The sequence below is a fragment of the Caenorhabditis briggsae genome, assembly GCF_000004555.2.
Source record: "Caenorhabditis briggsae complete genome, chrX, whole genome shotgun sequence".
In the NCBI taxonomy this organism is placed as follows: Eukaryota; Metazoa; Nematoda; class Chromadorea; order Rhabditida; family Rhabditidae; genus Caenorhabditis; species Caenorhabditis briggsae.
The window spans coordinates 2797714-2811125 of NC_013491.2; the positions used below are offsets into that span (position 1 = coordinate 2797714).

At 38.9% G+C, this 13412-nt stretch overlaps 2 protein-coding genes across 2 annotated transcripts in view; one reads left to right on the top strand and one right to left on the bottom strand.

Moving 5' to 3' along the window:
• Window positions 1-3880: 3880 nt before the first annotated feature.
• On the top strand, window positions 3881-5877 carry CBG15963 (the record flags this gene model as incomplete). Its single annotated transcript, XM_002643314.1, has 9 exons — window positions 3881-3971; window positions 4467-4520; window positions 4565-4729; window positions 4783-4821; window positions 4869-5020; window positions 5066-5205; window positions 5264-5448; window positions 5499-5689; window positions 5740-5877. 9 exons carry the CDS (start codon window positions 3881-3883, stop codon window positions 5875-5877), a joined length of 1155 nt encoding a protein of 384 aa, XP_002643360.1.
• Window positions 5878-6341: 464 nt separating this feature from the next.
• Window positions 6342-13412, bottom strand: part of CBG15962 — a gene marked incomplete at both ends in the record, with an annotated part of 11722 nt that continues 4651 nt past the window's right edge. Inside the window, 9 exons of the mRNA XM_045238926.1 lie at window positions 6342-6410; window positions 7504-7729; window positions 7777-8054; window positions 8103-9311; window positions 9599-9991; window positions 10040-10530; window positions 11421-11493; window positions 11643-11809; window positions 12180-12350. Of these exons, the coding sequence (XP_045095956.1) occupies window positions 6342-6410; window positions 7504-7729; window positions 7777-8054; window positions 8103-9311; window positions 9599-9991; window positions 10040-10530; window positions 11421-11493; window positions 11643-11809; window positions 12180-12350 (3077 nt within the window). The remainder of the gene's footprint in view (window positions 6411-7503; window positions 7730-7776; window positions 8055-8102; window positions 9312-9598; window positions 9992-10039; window positions 10531-11420; window positions 11494-11642; window positions 11810-12179; window positions 12351-13412) is intronic.

A 13412-nucleotide genomic window follows, 5' to 3' on the forward strand; every position in this document is an offset into this window, starting at 1 on the left:
ATTTCGGACTTTCGGAATTTTTAAAGTTGACATTCCGTTTTCCCATCACAAAAACCCCAAGAACCAGTGTAGCTTGGCAGAAAGGAATAAAACAAAAAATATCAACATGAATTCTATTCGAGAGCTGCAAGAAAATGTTTCGCGAGCGCTTTTGTCATACCGTAGTCCAAAAATCATAATTCCAAGAGAAAAGTTTTGAAAAATTCCGATTAGAATTCAATTACAAAAAAAAAGCTTGGGAAATATTCTTTTTGGAATTTTATTCCAGAAATTTTCAGAATTGTGAGAATTTTCGAAATTTTGAATTCTGTTCCGAACATCCCTGATTTTCCTATAATGATTGCTCAAAGTTTTTTCCTGTCTCAAAAATGAACTAAAAACTAGAAAACAAGCAAAAAGTGCTCCAGAGAAAAGAATTAATGGCTAGGCGGGATATAATAAGCGGTAAATGACAAATTGCATGCAAAGGTTGGAACTATTAGGCGTGATCGATAGTGTAAGAAACAAGCCAAAGAGCATGACAGCATTGTTGTAGAAGAAACGTTCATTTTTCTCCAAGACAGACAAGCGGGCCGCAAAATTTGAGCAACGGATTAGACCGTTTATTAGCTCTGATTTGTACGGTCGGTCACGATGTCTCGGGGAGCACAAGTAGTGTTGTTGCCAAACAGTTTATCACTGAATGGCCCCATGGAATAAATGGAAGGAGGAACAAGACGATTATCTGGTGTTTGGTTCTGCGCGCGGGAAACTTTCTACCGTATATATTTATTTTGGAAATATACCAATAGGTCAAATCGCTCTGAAATAATGATGGAGGGAGGCAGAAAAAAAAGTGTTGTAAAAATTCCAGAATCGGGATGCAATCGACCGGAAAAGCGAACGATCGGTTTTTGACCCTGCCTACACACACTACTCTAATAAAATCAAACGAGAAAGAGAAAAGAGGACAATGAAATGCATAATAGGGTATTCGGTATACAGTACCAGGTATAGTATTAGTGATTTGTATATAGGTTTTTGATGTAATGTGACAGAGAAAGGGTAAAAGATGAAAGAGAGATCGTTGGAAGAAAAAAAGATGGAATAAATTTGACTGGAAACATTCAAGGAACGGAAGGAAGTGGGAAAAAAAAAGACAGAGAGAAAGAGCCAGAAAGTCTCTAGAGAATTGGAATCGCTCTTTCTAATTATGCCCTCATTTTCTGCAGGCAGCACCACTCAATTGGAATTCAAACACAAACAATTCGTTCTATTTTTGGAATAATTTCTGGATCACTAACCTTCAGAATGTTCTAGAAAGTACTGTTCCGTGGGCGGAGGGAGTGGTTTGACTCAGTTTTTTTTTTTCATTTTGAAACTTTTTTTGGGTGACGAATCGAGTCGGAATGACTAACAGGAACACTAACTAAAACAAAAATTGGAAGAAAAGGAGGGGAAAGCTTCTGAACGACAACGATGTACAGTTTGTGTCTTTTTGAAGGGAATGTTACTTTTTTTTTGAAAAAGAGGGTTGAGAAAAATGTTGAACAGAAACAGAAAGTCAACAGACAAATATAGAGCCAAATAGACTTAAAACAGGGACAGAGGAACGTTTAAGAGTTTTGTTGGTACGCGACTAGGTGTTCTGACATACTCCGAAATTTTCAAAATAATTGGAAACTTGTCAGGAGCTTCAGACTCCTCGAACTGGCCAAAGTGAGAGAAAATGAACTTTGAAAATATTTTTTGTATTTGTTTTTAAGAGATACTGTATATTGTCGGATTAAAAAAAGTGACACCTGAAAATCTCGGAGACGGCGCTCGCGTCGATTTACGAGGGGGCGGAGCGAAAACAGATACTGTAGATAACACATTTATTTATGTGAATTTAGTGTGATTTTCTGAACAAAATTTTGATTTCTTGGTATTAAAATGATCGCTAGTATCCCTAGAATCTATTTTTCAGCAAAAAACTGAACTCAAACGTGAAAGTAGCTCGAACGAGCCGAAATTCTGAACTATTACGTTTTTGCCGCACTTTTTCGTAGATCAAAAAAAGCAAAAGTTTTCAAATTCACAGGTGTCACTTTTTTTTAATTCGACAATATCTTTCATGTTCCTGCTTATTTGAGAACTGTGAAATTTTCAAAAATGGAACCTGAAAAGTTGGGAGCCGGCGTTTGTGTCGATTTACGTGAAGATGATCCCAACCCCTAGCACTTCTAATTTTTGTCTTGTATGTTCACCAAAAACCTCAAAATTTCAGCAAAAACAGATTATGAACGTGCTAGACATATCATTTTCAACAGAAATTCCGAGTTTGACTTAGAAAGTCCTACTAAATTTGTTGAAATCGATACCATTTCACCTGATTACATGTTTGTGGGCGGAGTTTCGTTAATATGTACCAGCGTCGCCTGTGAGATTTTCAGATTCCAGTTTTTTTTCAGTTCAAAAATATACTGTAGTTCACAAAAAACGTATTATTTACGCGAAAGTTTAAGAAAACAATACTAAGACGCTACTGAATTCTTTTCTCGATTTATCATTAAATTTTAGTGCAAGACTAAGACTACGGTTTTTTTTTTCGATACATTGTGAAATAAATAAAACAAAATGTTCCAATAAATTTCCGAAACTATAAAACAAATTTTTGAGGGACACCATCTGTTAGATTGAAGTATAGAATCAGTGACCCAAGGACACACAAAAAAAATTACTCACCATTTCTTGAGCACGATACTCCTCCTCCATCCTATTTCACTGATTTTTCCTCATCTGTCGTCTTCATCGCCTTCGAATCAATTTTGCGGACAAATTTGTGCTGCTAATCGTATATGCAAATCAGGAGGGACATGAAAAATAGTTGGGACAGAAGGTGCTTGTGAACAAGATTTATGCACTAGTGTGATTTATTATCTTCAAAAAAAGGATTTGTCAAGAACGAATTCCAGTTTTTTAAAATTTGAAATGCGATTTTCTTAAATTTCGAAATTCGCAAGTTTGAAAAATTTTGAAAACTCCTGTGCTGCTCTACAGTAACTCTTTTCCAGAAAAAAAACAAATGCATTTTCACCCTGAAATTAACAATGACTGTATCAGATAATTTCTAATCATGACCATCAAAATACCCACTTCAAATATCTCAATCACTTCTCGGGGGGAGGGGGGGGGGGGGATATCTATTTTCCGCCGCTCTGACCAGATCCTGCCCTTTGTCCTCCCCGTGCTTCTGCCATACAAAAAACCGGTCTATTTTCTCCCGTCGCTCAATCCTGATTTTCAATTTTTGTTTCAATTCTCTTTGCTCATAGCTATGCACTATTTTTGGGGCGAGTAGACAACTTCCGAGTTTGCTTCAAAAACCCATATTTCCACACATTTTCGCACTTGAACATGTAACACCGCATCGCTTCTCTCACAATTCTGCTCCTAAATCCGAACACATTTCTGTAGCGACACTGACGACGCGTGAGCCCCCTTTTTTCGCACCTTTCGAGTACTTTCGTCAACATGAAGATTCGGGATGAGTTTATTGGGGGGGGGGGGGGAGTGTATGGGGAGGAGTGTCTCTCTCTCACTCATCCATTTTCTGTTTAATTATTCGAGGGATTGCTTCTTTATTTGGTCATCAGGGTCATTTTGAAACTGAAACTCTCTCCTGGCATCAAAGACCAATAACTCTTGTCAGGTCAGCTGGTATTCAAATTTTGCTGCTCCTCACGCAGCTAATTTACATGAGCTAACAAAAAGTCGGGAGGATCTGTATAAATAGGTGGTTCTTTGACATATCCCGCTCTTCTGTCAACCCTTTTTGGTTTCTCTGTATAAGTCAGATTGAATTTTCCGTTGTACTTAGCTTTGTTGTATCTTTCATAACTTTCTAATCATTTTTCAGATGAGGTTACTGTACTTAATCACCGTTTTTACTGTAATAGTGTCAGCTAGGTTTTTTGATGTATGTCCTGGAAGAAGGCAGTCTATTGGAGGTATGTGAAATCCTATTTTCGAACCTTGCGATCTGTTTTTAAAAATTGAAAACTGGAAATATAGAAATACTGCTTTGATCTTCAGGTCTGAAGCTCGACTGTCAAGTGTCGGATCACTCTGACAATGTTGAAGGTTATAGAATAGACCTGAATTGAAAACTTTGAGTTTACAGCATTTCTTGAAAGTTCCAAGTTTTTCAGCTTATTGCAGATTCCTGAAGAAGATTTCTTTTTTCCCGTTTGTGTTCGGAAATCGTGAAAAAAGAGGTGTCGCTCAGGAATCGGCCAATAACTAAAAAACTAGGAATTTTTGAAAAAATATGTGACTGCCAAATTTTTTATTTAGGTGTATTTCACAGTGATCGGAAACTTAACATACGAGCTACAGATACCTGAAAATGTTCAAAATGACCAAAAATCATTTAAAAATGCGGTTTTGTATATCTTATTGACCGGTACTGTGTATCAAAATTATCATAACTTTGAACATTTCAGCCTGCCTTGTTGGTCTCTGCCCTGCTGGTTCTGAATGCATCAACTCTTATTGCTGTAGGTCTTTTTCGAAATATCCTAATTTAATCTCAATTTTCCAGGTAAAAATAAAAAATCTAGCTCCACCAACCCTTTGGACATAGTTGAAACTGAAAACGAAGAGACCACTGATTACCCAGCTTGTCCCAATGGTGGAAAATCCATCGGAGAGTGTATCTCAAACTCTTGCCCTCTTGGTTATCAGTGTAGCGCTGGACTTTGTTGTGGTAAGTTGAAAAATAAGTCCTTGGTTCATTTTTAAGTTTGACAAATATTCTAGATGCTCAATACGTTGGTCTCAAAAAGTGGTCTTCAAAATGTAAGTGAACAATAACCACCATAAGAAGATGAATCTCCATATTTCAGCACGAAAAGAGGAAGAAGTTCCCATGAAGTCATCGCCAATCAGTTTGATTACAGTAGCACCCGACGAGGAGTCCGAGAACGAGGCGAAGAAGAAAATGAAGGAGAGCGAGGAAGAGTCTGAAACTGAGCGTAACTCAACGTTTGCTCCGGACGTGAGCGAGAATTGTTGTTTGGAAAAACAAGTTGAAATTTATCAGAAGGAAATTGTTGATGAGGAGGATTCGGAGCTCGAGGAGGAAGAGGAGCAGAGCACCACTTCGACCACTACGACTACCACAACAACTACTTCAGAGCCACCAAGTACAACAGAGTATAAGAGGAAATCTAAAAGGGTTAAGTGAGTGGTCCTAACCTATTAGAAGCTATCTGATTAGGCAAGAGTAAGGAATTTCTAGATCAAAACGCCCAAAAACAACTGCAAGAACAACTACAACTACCACAACAGAGGCTCCAACAACAACAACTGAAGAGATCACAACAACCACTGAAGAGGAGATAACAGAACAGGAAACTCAGACTCCTATTGTTGAAGAAGTCACAGAACCACACTTTGTTTGTCCAGTGGGTGCACCAATCGGAGGTACGAAACTTAGAATTTTTTCCTCAAAATTACAATATTTTCAATTTTAGAATGCATCGCTAACAAATGTCCAGAAGGTCATGGATGTGTAGAAGGTCAATGTTGCATTCTGACTCCTCAAATCAACTGTACCGACACCCTCACCGGATGCCTCTCACATCTTTGCGATCGCAAAGGATACCGACAGTTTATGACTAATAACTGCGCCAAAACTTGTGCTAGATGTCATTTGGTGAACATTGTTAGTCATGGACCATTTTTAATCAAAATCCAAGTGAAATTTTTTTTCAGACTCCAAGTGAGATTCACGACTGCAGGGATCGACGATCGGATTGTGAGGAATGGGCTGCTGAGGGATTCTGTGAGAGTTCATTGTACACGACTCGACAGAAGCTCAAGTTCTGTGGGAAGAGTTGCAAACTTTGTTAATTGTTCAATTATTTAATTTATTTTTAAATTCTTCTGTTTGAAGAGTTTTATTGAAGAGCAAAGTCATTGCTCGGTTTTTGTAAATTTCGATGAAATGAATTTTGATATAATTTTGATGAAGTTTTCGATTTTTTACAAATTTTCCATTTAAAACAATTTTTTTTCATGCTGTAAAACTTTTTATTGTGCTTTTTTTCATGTAAGGAATGCGATTTCATACAAATTACTCGAACAACATGAGAGACAGAGTTTTTAAAGAAGACGTTAATGACAGTTGAGAGAAAAAAAATAGGGACACAGGTTGAAGCCAGCGTTTGAAAATAAAACTTTCAATTAGAGATGGTGTGAGAGTGAGAAAGAGGGATGAGAATTTAGGGAATAATTAGAGTACAGCGAATAGTGAATTAGGACGAATACGAATACAGAAAAAAGAGAATTTTTAGGAGAGTCGAATACACAATTCATCACTGCCGATTGCCTTGAACTGGTGTTGGTCGCATACGGTTGTTCATTTGTTGATTGTCGCGAAGTTGCTGAAAAAAAACGAAAAATTAAAAAATTGTAGTTGTTGAGACTGCGCTTATACTTGTCACCAGAGATGTTCAGAACATAATTCGGAAGAAATTCCAAAAATTCCGAAAGTTCCAACCATTTTCGGGATGAAAATCCAGTCGAAATATTTTCGATAGATTTTTCGGAATAAAATTTTGTTCGGAATTTTTCGGAAGCTTTTTTTTGGAATTCGGGATTTTCAGACTACAGTATACCAAAGTCGCACGCGGAAAATTTGCTTGGGGGTCTCGAACGGAATCCTCTTTAATATTTTTTTGAGCTATCGAAACCTTTCTAAAAATTTCAACCAGTTTTGGCGTTTTTTATGGCAAAAATGGAATTTCTAGTTTAAAATTTGAATTTTAAAAAAAATCCGAAATTTCGAAAATATTAATATCGGAATATTGCAAAACTCCGAGAACTTTGATATCAGAATATTGCGAAATTCCAAAATTCCAAAATTTTCAAAATGGGATTTTTCTGAGATTCCGAATTTCCGAAACTCCCATAATTTGAAAATCTGAATATGGCAAAAGTCCAGTTAACCGAAATTTTGAAAATAGATTTTTCTGAGACTCCGTAATTACAAATTTACGAGGTTTTGAAAATCTAAATATTGCGAAAGTTCGGAATTCCGAAATTTTTGAAATTGGATGTTTCTGAGTTTACAAAATTCCAAAAATCCGAAGTTTAAAAATCTAATAATTGCGAAATTCCGGAAATCCGAAATTTTTAATATTGGATTATTCTGAGGCTCCGAATTTCCAGAATTCCGAAATTTGAGAACCGGAATTAATAGATCTGAATATTGCAAAATTCCGGAAATTCGAAAATTTAAAAACTTGAAAAAAGTTATTCTGAGATCCAGAAAATCCAAAATTCCGAAATTTTCAAAATCGAAATTGTCGACATTCCGGGAAATTTAGAAAAGGCAGCTGCTAACATCCCTGTTCAGAATTTTTAAAATTTGAGCAATGTAATTTTCTATGGGATATTTGAAAAATTATTATTTAAAAGTTAGCTACCCAGGATTCCACAAGTATGGTTTGTACTAAAACTGAATAAAACACTTACCCGTTGATTGTAGCCATTCTGACGATGCGGTCCAGCCGCTTGTCCACCATTCCAGTTACCATTGGAATGTCCAGCATTGCCAAATTGGTAATTGTTGGTGTTTGGCCACATCATGTCTAGTGATGGACCGCTTGGTGGTGCTGGCAAACCTGGTGGTCGGGTGACAGGTCCGCGGAATACAAATGGTCCACCATCTTGATGAGATCCTCCATTGGAAGGTGGCAATCTGAAAAATATTCATCATAAAATTCAAGATATCAGGGTAGAACAAACCTCATCATTTGTTGTGGAGCGAAGTTTTGAGGCGCAAACTGCCCATTCGAATTCTTCATTCCATTCATTGAATGAGACTGCACCGACGATTGCTGCTGCTGTTGCTGTTGACGAGCCATATTCCCGTTGAACATATGACCCTGTCTTTGACTGCCCACTGCCAGATTTGCTGGTGGTAGTGGCGCCCGATCAAAGAAGGGCATTTGATCGTTGCCCATGCCGTTTGGCATTCCATTTTGCAGTCCGCCAAATAGTGGTCGTGGTGGCATGCACGATTTCTGGAATGAATACTATTTGAGTAAAGTCTTGAAGGATGTTCTACATACCTCATTAGGCGCTGGACAATTATTGAAGAATCCATAGGATCCATTCGAACTATAATTAGCTTGCGGGCTTCCTGCAAGCGAGTTCAAGTCAAAGTGTCCACCATTCCACAGCCGTTGATGTGCAGCAGCAGCGGCAGCTGCTGCAGCCGGCGGGTTTGGTATCCGTCCAAGCAGACCATTTTCAAGGAACGCTGGTCGTTGTTTCATATTGTTGAAGTTCATCATGTTGAGATAGCTTATTGGCGGAGATGGGGCGTTAGGATTGAGATGGGTGGCATCTCCGTTGTTGAAGAGTGGTTGAAACGATGAGTAGTGGTTGGAGAATGGTGCCATGCTAACGTTGTTGTTATTATTATTATTGTTTGGTCGGTTTTGGAACATCTCATTCTCTGGATGTCCTTTTGGTGCTCCTGGATGGCTTAGCGGCTTTTTCACATCAGTAGGAACCGTTTTGATCTGCTTATCACCAGTGGCTTCGCTGAGCACTTTCTGGGTCTCCACTGGATCCGAAGGGATGGAATTGGTATTGAAATCCGGATCAAAAGAGAAATCGTAGCCAGCAATATCCACATCAGTTCCACCGATTGGTTTGGGAAACTCTACGTGGCTGGTGCTCTCCAATTTCTTTGGTCCAGACGGTTTTGAGGTTTCCTTCTCTTTTAAAGAATCCTTTGGAGAAGTGTTGGGAGCATTCTTTGAAGCAGCCTTGGCAGACTCTTTTGGAGCCGGTTTCTTCGGAGCATCCGCTGCAGAATCCCACAACTCATCCGACTTCTTAGCAGCGTCAGCAGCTTTTTTAGCAGCAGTTGCCGTGTCGCACTTCTCAGTCACCTTCGCGGCAGCAAGTTTTTCCTTAACTTCCAAACTTTGTGGGCTCAAAAGTCCGTTGGCTGGAAGATGGTCAGCTTCTGAAACGTCAAAAAACAAGGCATTCAATCTTTTTAAATGTAATATCTCACCTTTACGCAAAGCTTTTGGAACAAAAAGACGAGAACCTTGTTTGGGATCCTTGGCCTTCCCTTTTCCTCCTTGATCCTTAGCTCGGGATTTGGCAGCTTGCTTCTCAAGCAACTTCACTTTCTTCTTCTTTCCAACTTCTTGGAATCCATCATTCTCCATTTCGTCCGCCCAATTTGCCACGTTGACATTTGTCACATCTTCGCACTTCTTGGCATGACCATTTGCCATTCTTCGGTTGTCCTCGGAATGCTGGAAATCGATTTTTAAGGTTTTGTGAGAAACATTCTGAACCCAATTAGAGGAAAAAAAACTGTTACTCAAAGAATTGAAGAATTAGCTATCTGTCCAAAACAAAAGTTAAATTATTATTATGATTATTATTTTAAAAACTAAATTTCGCGTCATGCTCTGTCAAATACCTTCTTGTAACGATTTTGATGAAATTTTTGTTTCATGAAAAACCTCTGAAAAACCTCAAAAATGAATAAATTCCCATCCCAGCTCGAGTACATCCCTTAATACTTTTTAAAACTCACTTGAGAAGACACATTACTGCGATGAGAATCCTTCCGTTCTCTCTCCGACAACTTTCCATTGGCATGACTGGTTCTCAGAGCTCCATTTTGGTTTTTGTAGTGTTGGTTGCCTCCTTTGCCATGCTGATGCGGCCGATCCTCTGCACCATTGTTCTCCTGGTTTCCATTTCGAGCTGCTAACATGATCCTCACACCGCTATCGGTATCAATCAATCGTCGAACATCATTGGATGTTGCTTGTTTGCGAGCACGAATCGCAGCTCGAGTGAATTCAGTATCACTCGATTTCCTTGTCGATTCTTTGTTCACCTTGATTGTGGCAGAGTCGTGAACCTTCGGGAAGTGCTGCTCAATGGCTTGTTGCATGACACGTGGCATGAGAGACTTCTGCTGCTGAAACAAATGAAAATATAAATTGAATCACCTAAACTAATAAGTTACCTTCTCGCGCTCCAACGACTCTCGCTCCTCTTTCCGCTTCGCCCACACGTTTTCTGATGGAATTGGAGCCAGAATGATTTGCTCAACTGAAGTCTCCTCTTCCACAGCTGGTGCCTCATCAGCAACCGGATCCGCAGCTGGAGTTGGAATTGGCACGGGTGCCTTCACTACAACAGCTGGAGCCTTCTTCGGCGCTTTTGCCTCTTTTTTAGTTTCCTTGGATTTGGGAAGATTGAGCTCCAGAGCTTCTTTGAAGTTCTTGGCCTCCTTAGTTTCCTTAACATCCTTCTTGGACCCTTTCGACTCTTTGTTGGCCTTCTTCTCCTTCTTCTCCTCTGTTTTCACAGCGGACTTTGGTGCAGCCGGTGCTGGACCAGGAGCACTGTTATCCTTGTCGAATTTTTCAGAATTTGGAGTCTCCGTCGGTTTGGATTCTCCACCTCGTTTGATGATGCAAACCAATGGTTTGTCGAGACGAGTCATTTGGACTTCTGGAAAAAAGACGATTTGTGTTGGAAAATCGGAAAAATACAGTTCCGCTGATTCTCCAGCTGATTTTCGATCATTTTTGTTCATTTTTAGGAGCCTGGAGCTTGGCGGTCAAGTTTCTAATTACTCACTTTGAAAATTGTTGAGGGTGTAAAACACACCTATATTAAAAAGTTGTATTCACAGATTCCCATAGATTTATGTGGTTTTTATAGCTATTCCGCAATTTCTTTCGGACTACGGTATGTCAAAGACGCAGGCAAAAATTCTCAAACTGACTATCGACATATTTTTTGCTTTTTTACCACTTTTTAAAATCCGCGAATTCCAAAATTCTGAAACATTGAAAATCGGAATTTTAGACTTTTCGAAAAATCCGAAAAGACCATTGCTAACATCCCTGGTACAAAAACAGAACGAAAAAAAGGATTCTTTCAAAAATCAAAAGATCCCGTAAATGCGAAATTTTCAGAAGAAATCAGTTTTGTACCTTCCAGAACGTTCAAAGTGATTAGAACCTTGACAAACAAGCTTTACACTCTTCAAAATAGGCGAAAATCAACTAAAAAATCAGTTTTTTTTAAATTAGAAAATGACTTGTTTTTATCTACCTGGAAGATCGGAATACATTTTGTAGTAGACACTGGTACAAAATATAATAATAATACTACTATTTAAAATAATGATGTAAAAGCTAGCTTCTGTTTAATTAGCGTCACTAGAGCATGAAATTTTAATGAGAATGTCAAAAACTTTAAATCATTCTGCACGAGTAGTCACTCGGCGGCTCAATCATACTAACCTAAATCTCGAAAAGGGAATTAGAAAAGGAGGGGGCGTGGCTAAGGGGATGCTCAACAGGATAGTAAAAACCAGCTTCTCTCTTACTCACCATCTTCGTCGTCGGATATATCCTGGAGTAGCAGCTGTTCTGTCGCTCTTTTCAAGATGCGCATTTCGCTCGTCTAAAAAGGCTCATTTCATTTTCTTGATTCCTTCCCCCATTTTTCTTTGAAGAGGGTCACTAGCACCATTTTCTTCGGAAAGGAGTGCATCCCATTTAGCAAATGAGATTCACTGTTTTCTCCGGCCCATCAATCTTTTTAAAACCTACCCGATATTGCCTGAGATCGTCTCTCACGAAGGATCGAAACTCGCCCTCCGAATCCTTATCCGGCCCATAGCTGTCAAGATGGCTCGGCGAGCCGTTCGACGACCAATCGCCGCCTTCCGGTGAGTAGTTACGGTCGCGGTCTTGAGAATCGAATCCTTCGTCTTCGCCTAAACCAGAAATTTTGAATTAGAATATGAAATTGGAGGCTGGGGGTGATAGGAAAGATTGGAAAGATAGTGTTAGTGGCTTAGAAAGAACTGAGAGGTGTTAGAAAATGAAAGTGAGGGGGAATAGACGTGCCCTTTTATAAATGTTTTCTTGGCACATAGTGAACTAGCACAATCACATGAGATCTATGCGAGACCATCACAACAACTTTTCATTGCCGTACACAATTCGGGCTTCGGCTCAAAATATTGTTTGATGTGGACCAACTCGGGATGTCGGAAACGCACGTCCTGACTCGCCACTAAACAAATCATAACCAAATGTTATCACAATTGTTAAGGAGGAAAAATTCAGAGTCCAGACACTCACTGATTCGACTATTGTTGTACTTGGGAGTAGTAGATTTTCCATTGTACACGTGATCTGACGTTGGTGGCGAAGAACCAAGGAATCGGGTCGGTACACCTCCTTCAAAATCGTCCTCCGCTGACATATCCTGGATTTTCTTAGACAGGGATGTCGCAGAAGATTCCCACTTGTCTGTAAAACGGGAGTTGTTGTATAACATAAAGCGATATGAATATAGAAGAAACGAATTGGTTGGTGTTGCGTGAAAATGGCTCTTGTTTTTCTTTTGGGGTGTGTGGTGAGTGTGAAAATGTCAACCAATTATAGATATACAACTTCTAACCACTATAACACATGACATGTTTGTTTATGTGCATTTTTTTGAAATAAGGGGTTGTGTAAATCAATATTTTGAATTGGAAAATTCGCTCAAACCCGCCTAAAATGCATTTTACCAACTCCTAAATGCCTTAAAATTCGAAACAAAATGATGAATAAAATACTAAAATGTAGAAATCGAGGAACTTTACAAAATTATGCCAAATTCAAAATTAGCTTTATGTTAGCTTTATGAGCAAAATTTGCTGAAAAACTGATTATGCTAATCAAGTCGAGTAGCTCCCCACAATTTTAGAGGTTTGATTGATTGGGAAGATAAGATGAAATCGTCAAAATTGTTACTTTTGGATTCAACTTATTGAACTTGGGATTTTAGTTTGAAATTATATAAATGATTTAAGATATGAGTCATCTGAGCATATAAACAGCTTGGTTTAAATTCCAGCAAAATCAATCTGAATGATTGTAGGGGGAAGATTACTGTAGTTAAAACATCTGTCTTCCTTCAATGTCTAGGTTTACAGCTATATTCCATACTTGCAAAATCAGAGCCCGGCCCGCGGGCCGGGCCGGGCCGAGGATTTTCAGGGCCCGGCCCGGGTTCTCCAAATTTGAAAAAAATGTTGAAATTTCGGAAATTTTTTTAAATTTTTTTGTGAAAGAACTATTTTTTATGGACCATCATATCTTGAAAAAATGTTTTTCTTGTCAGAAAAATTCTCCATTTTTTTGTTGACCCCAAAAATAATTTTGAAAGACAGAACATTTTTTTTCCTAACATCCGGGCCGAGACGGGAGCCGAGAATAATGGACAGGATCCGACTACACCCGTGGTTCCTCAAGGCACGGCAGATTGTACTAAATTGAACAGCTGGGTCAAACTGGCGCCCGGGGATGGGGGACACCTGCTATTAA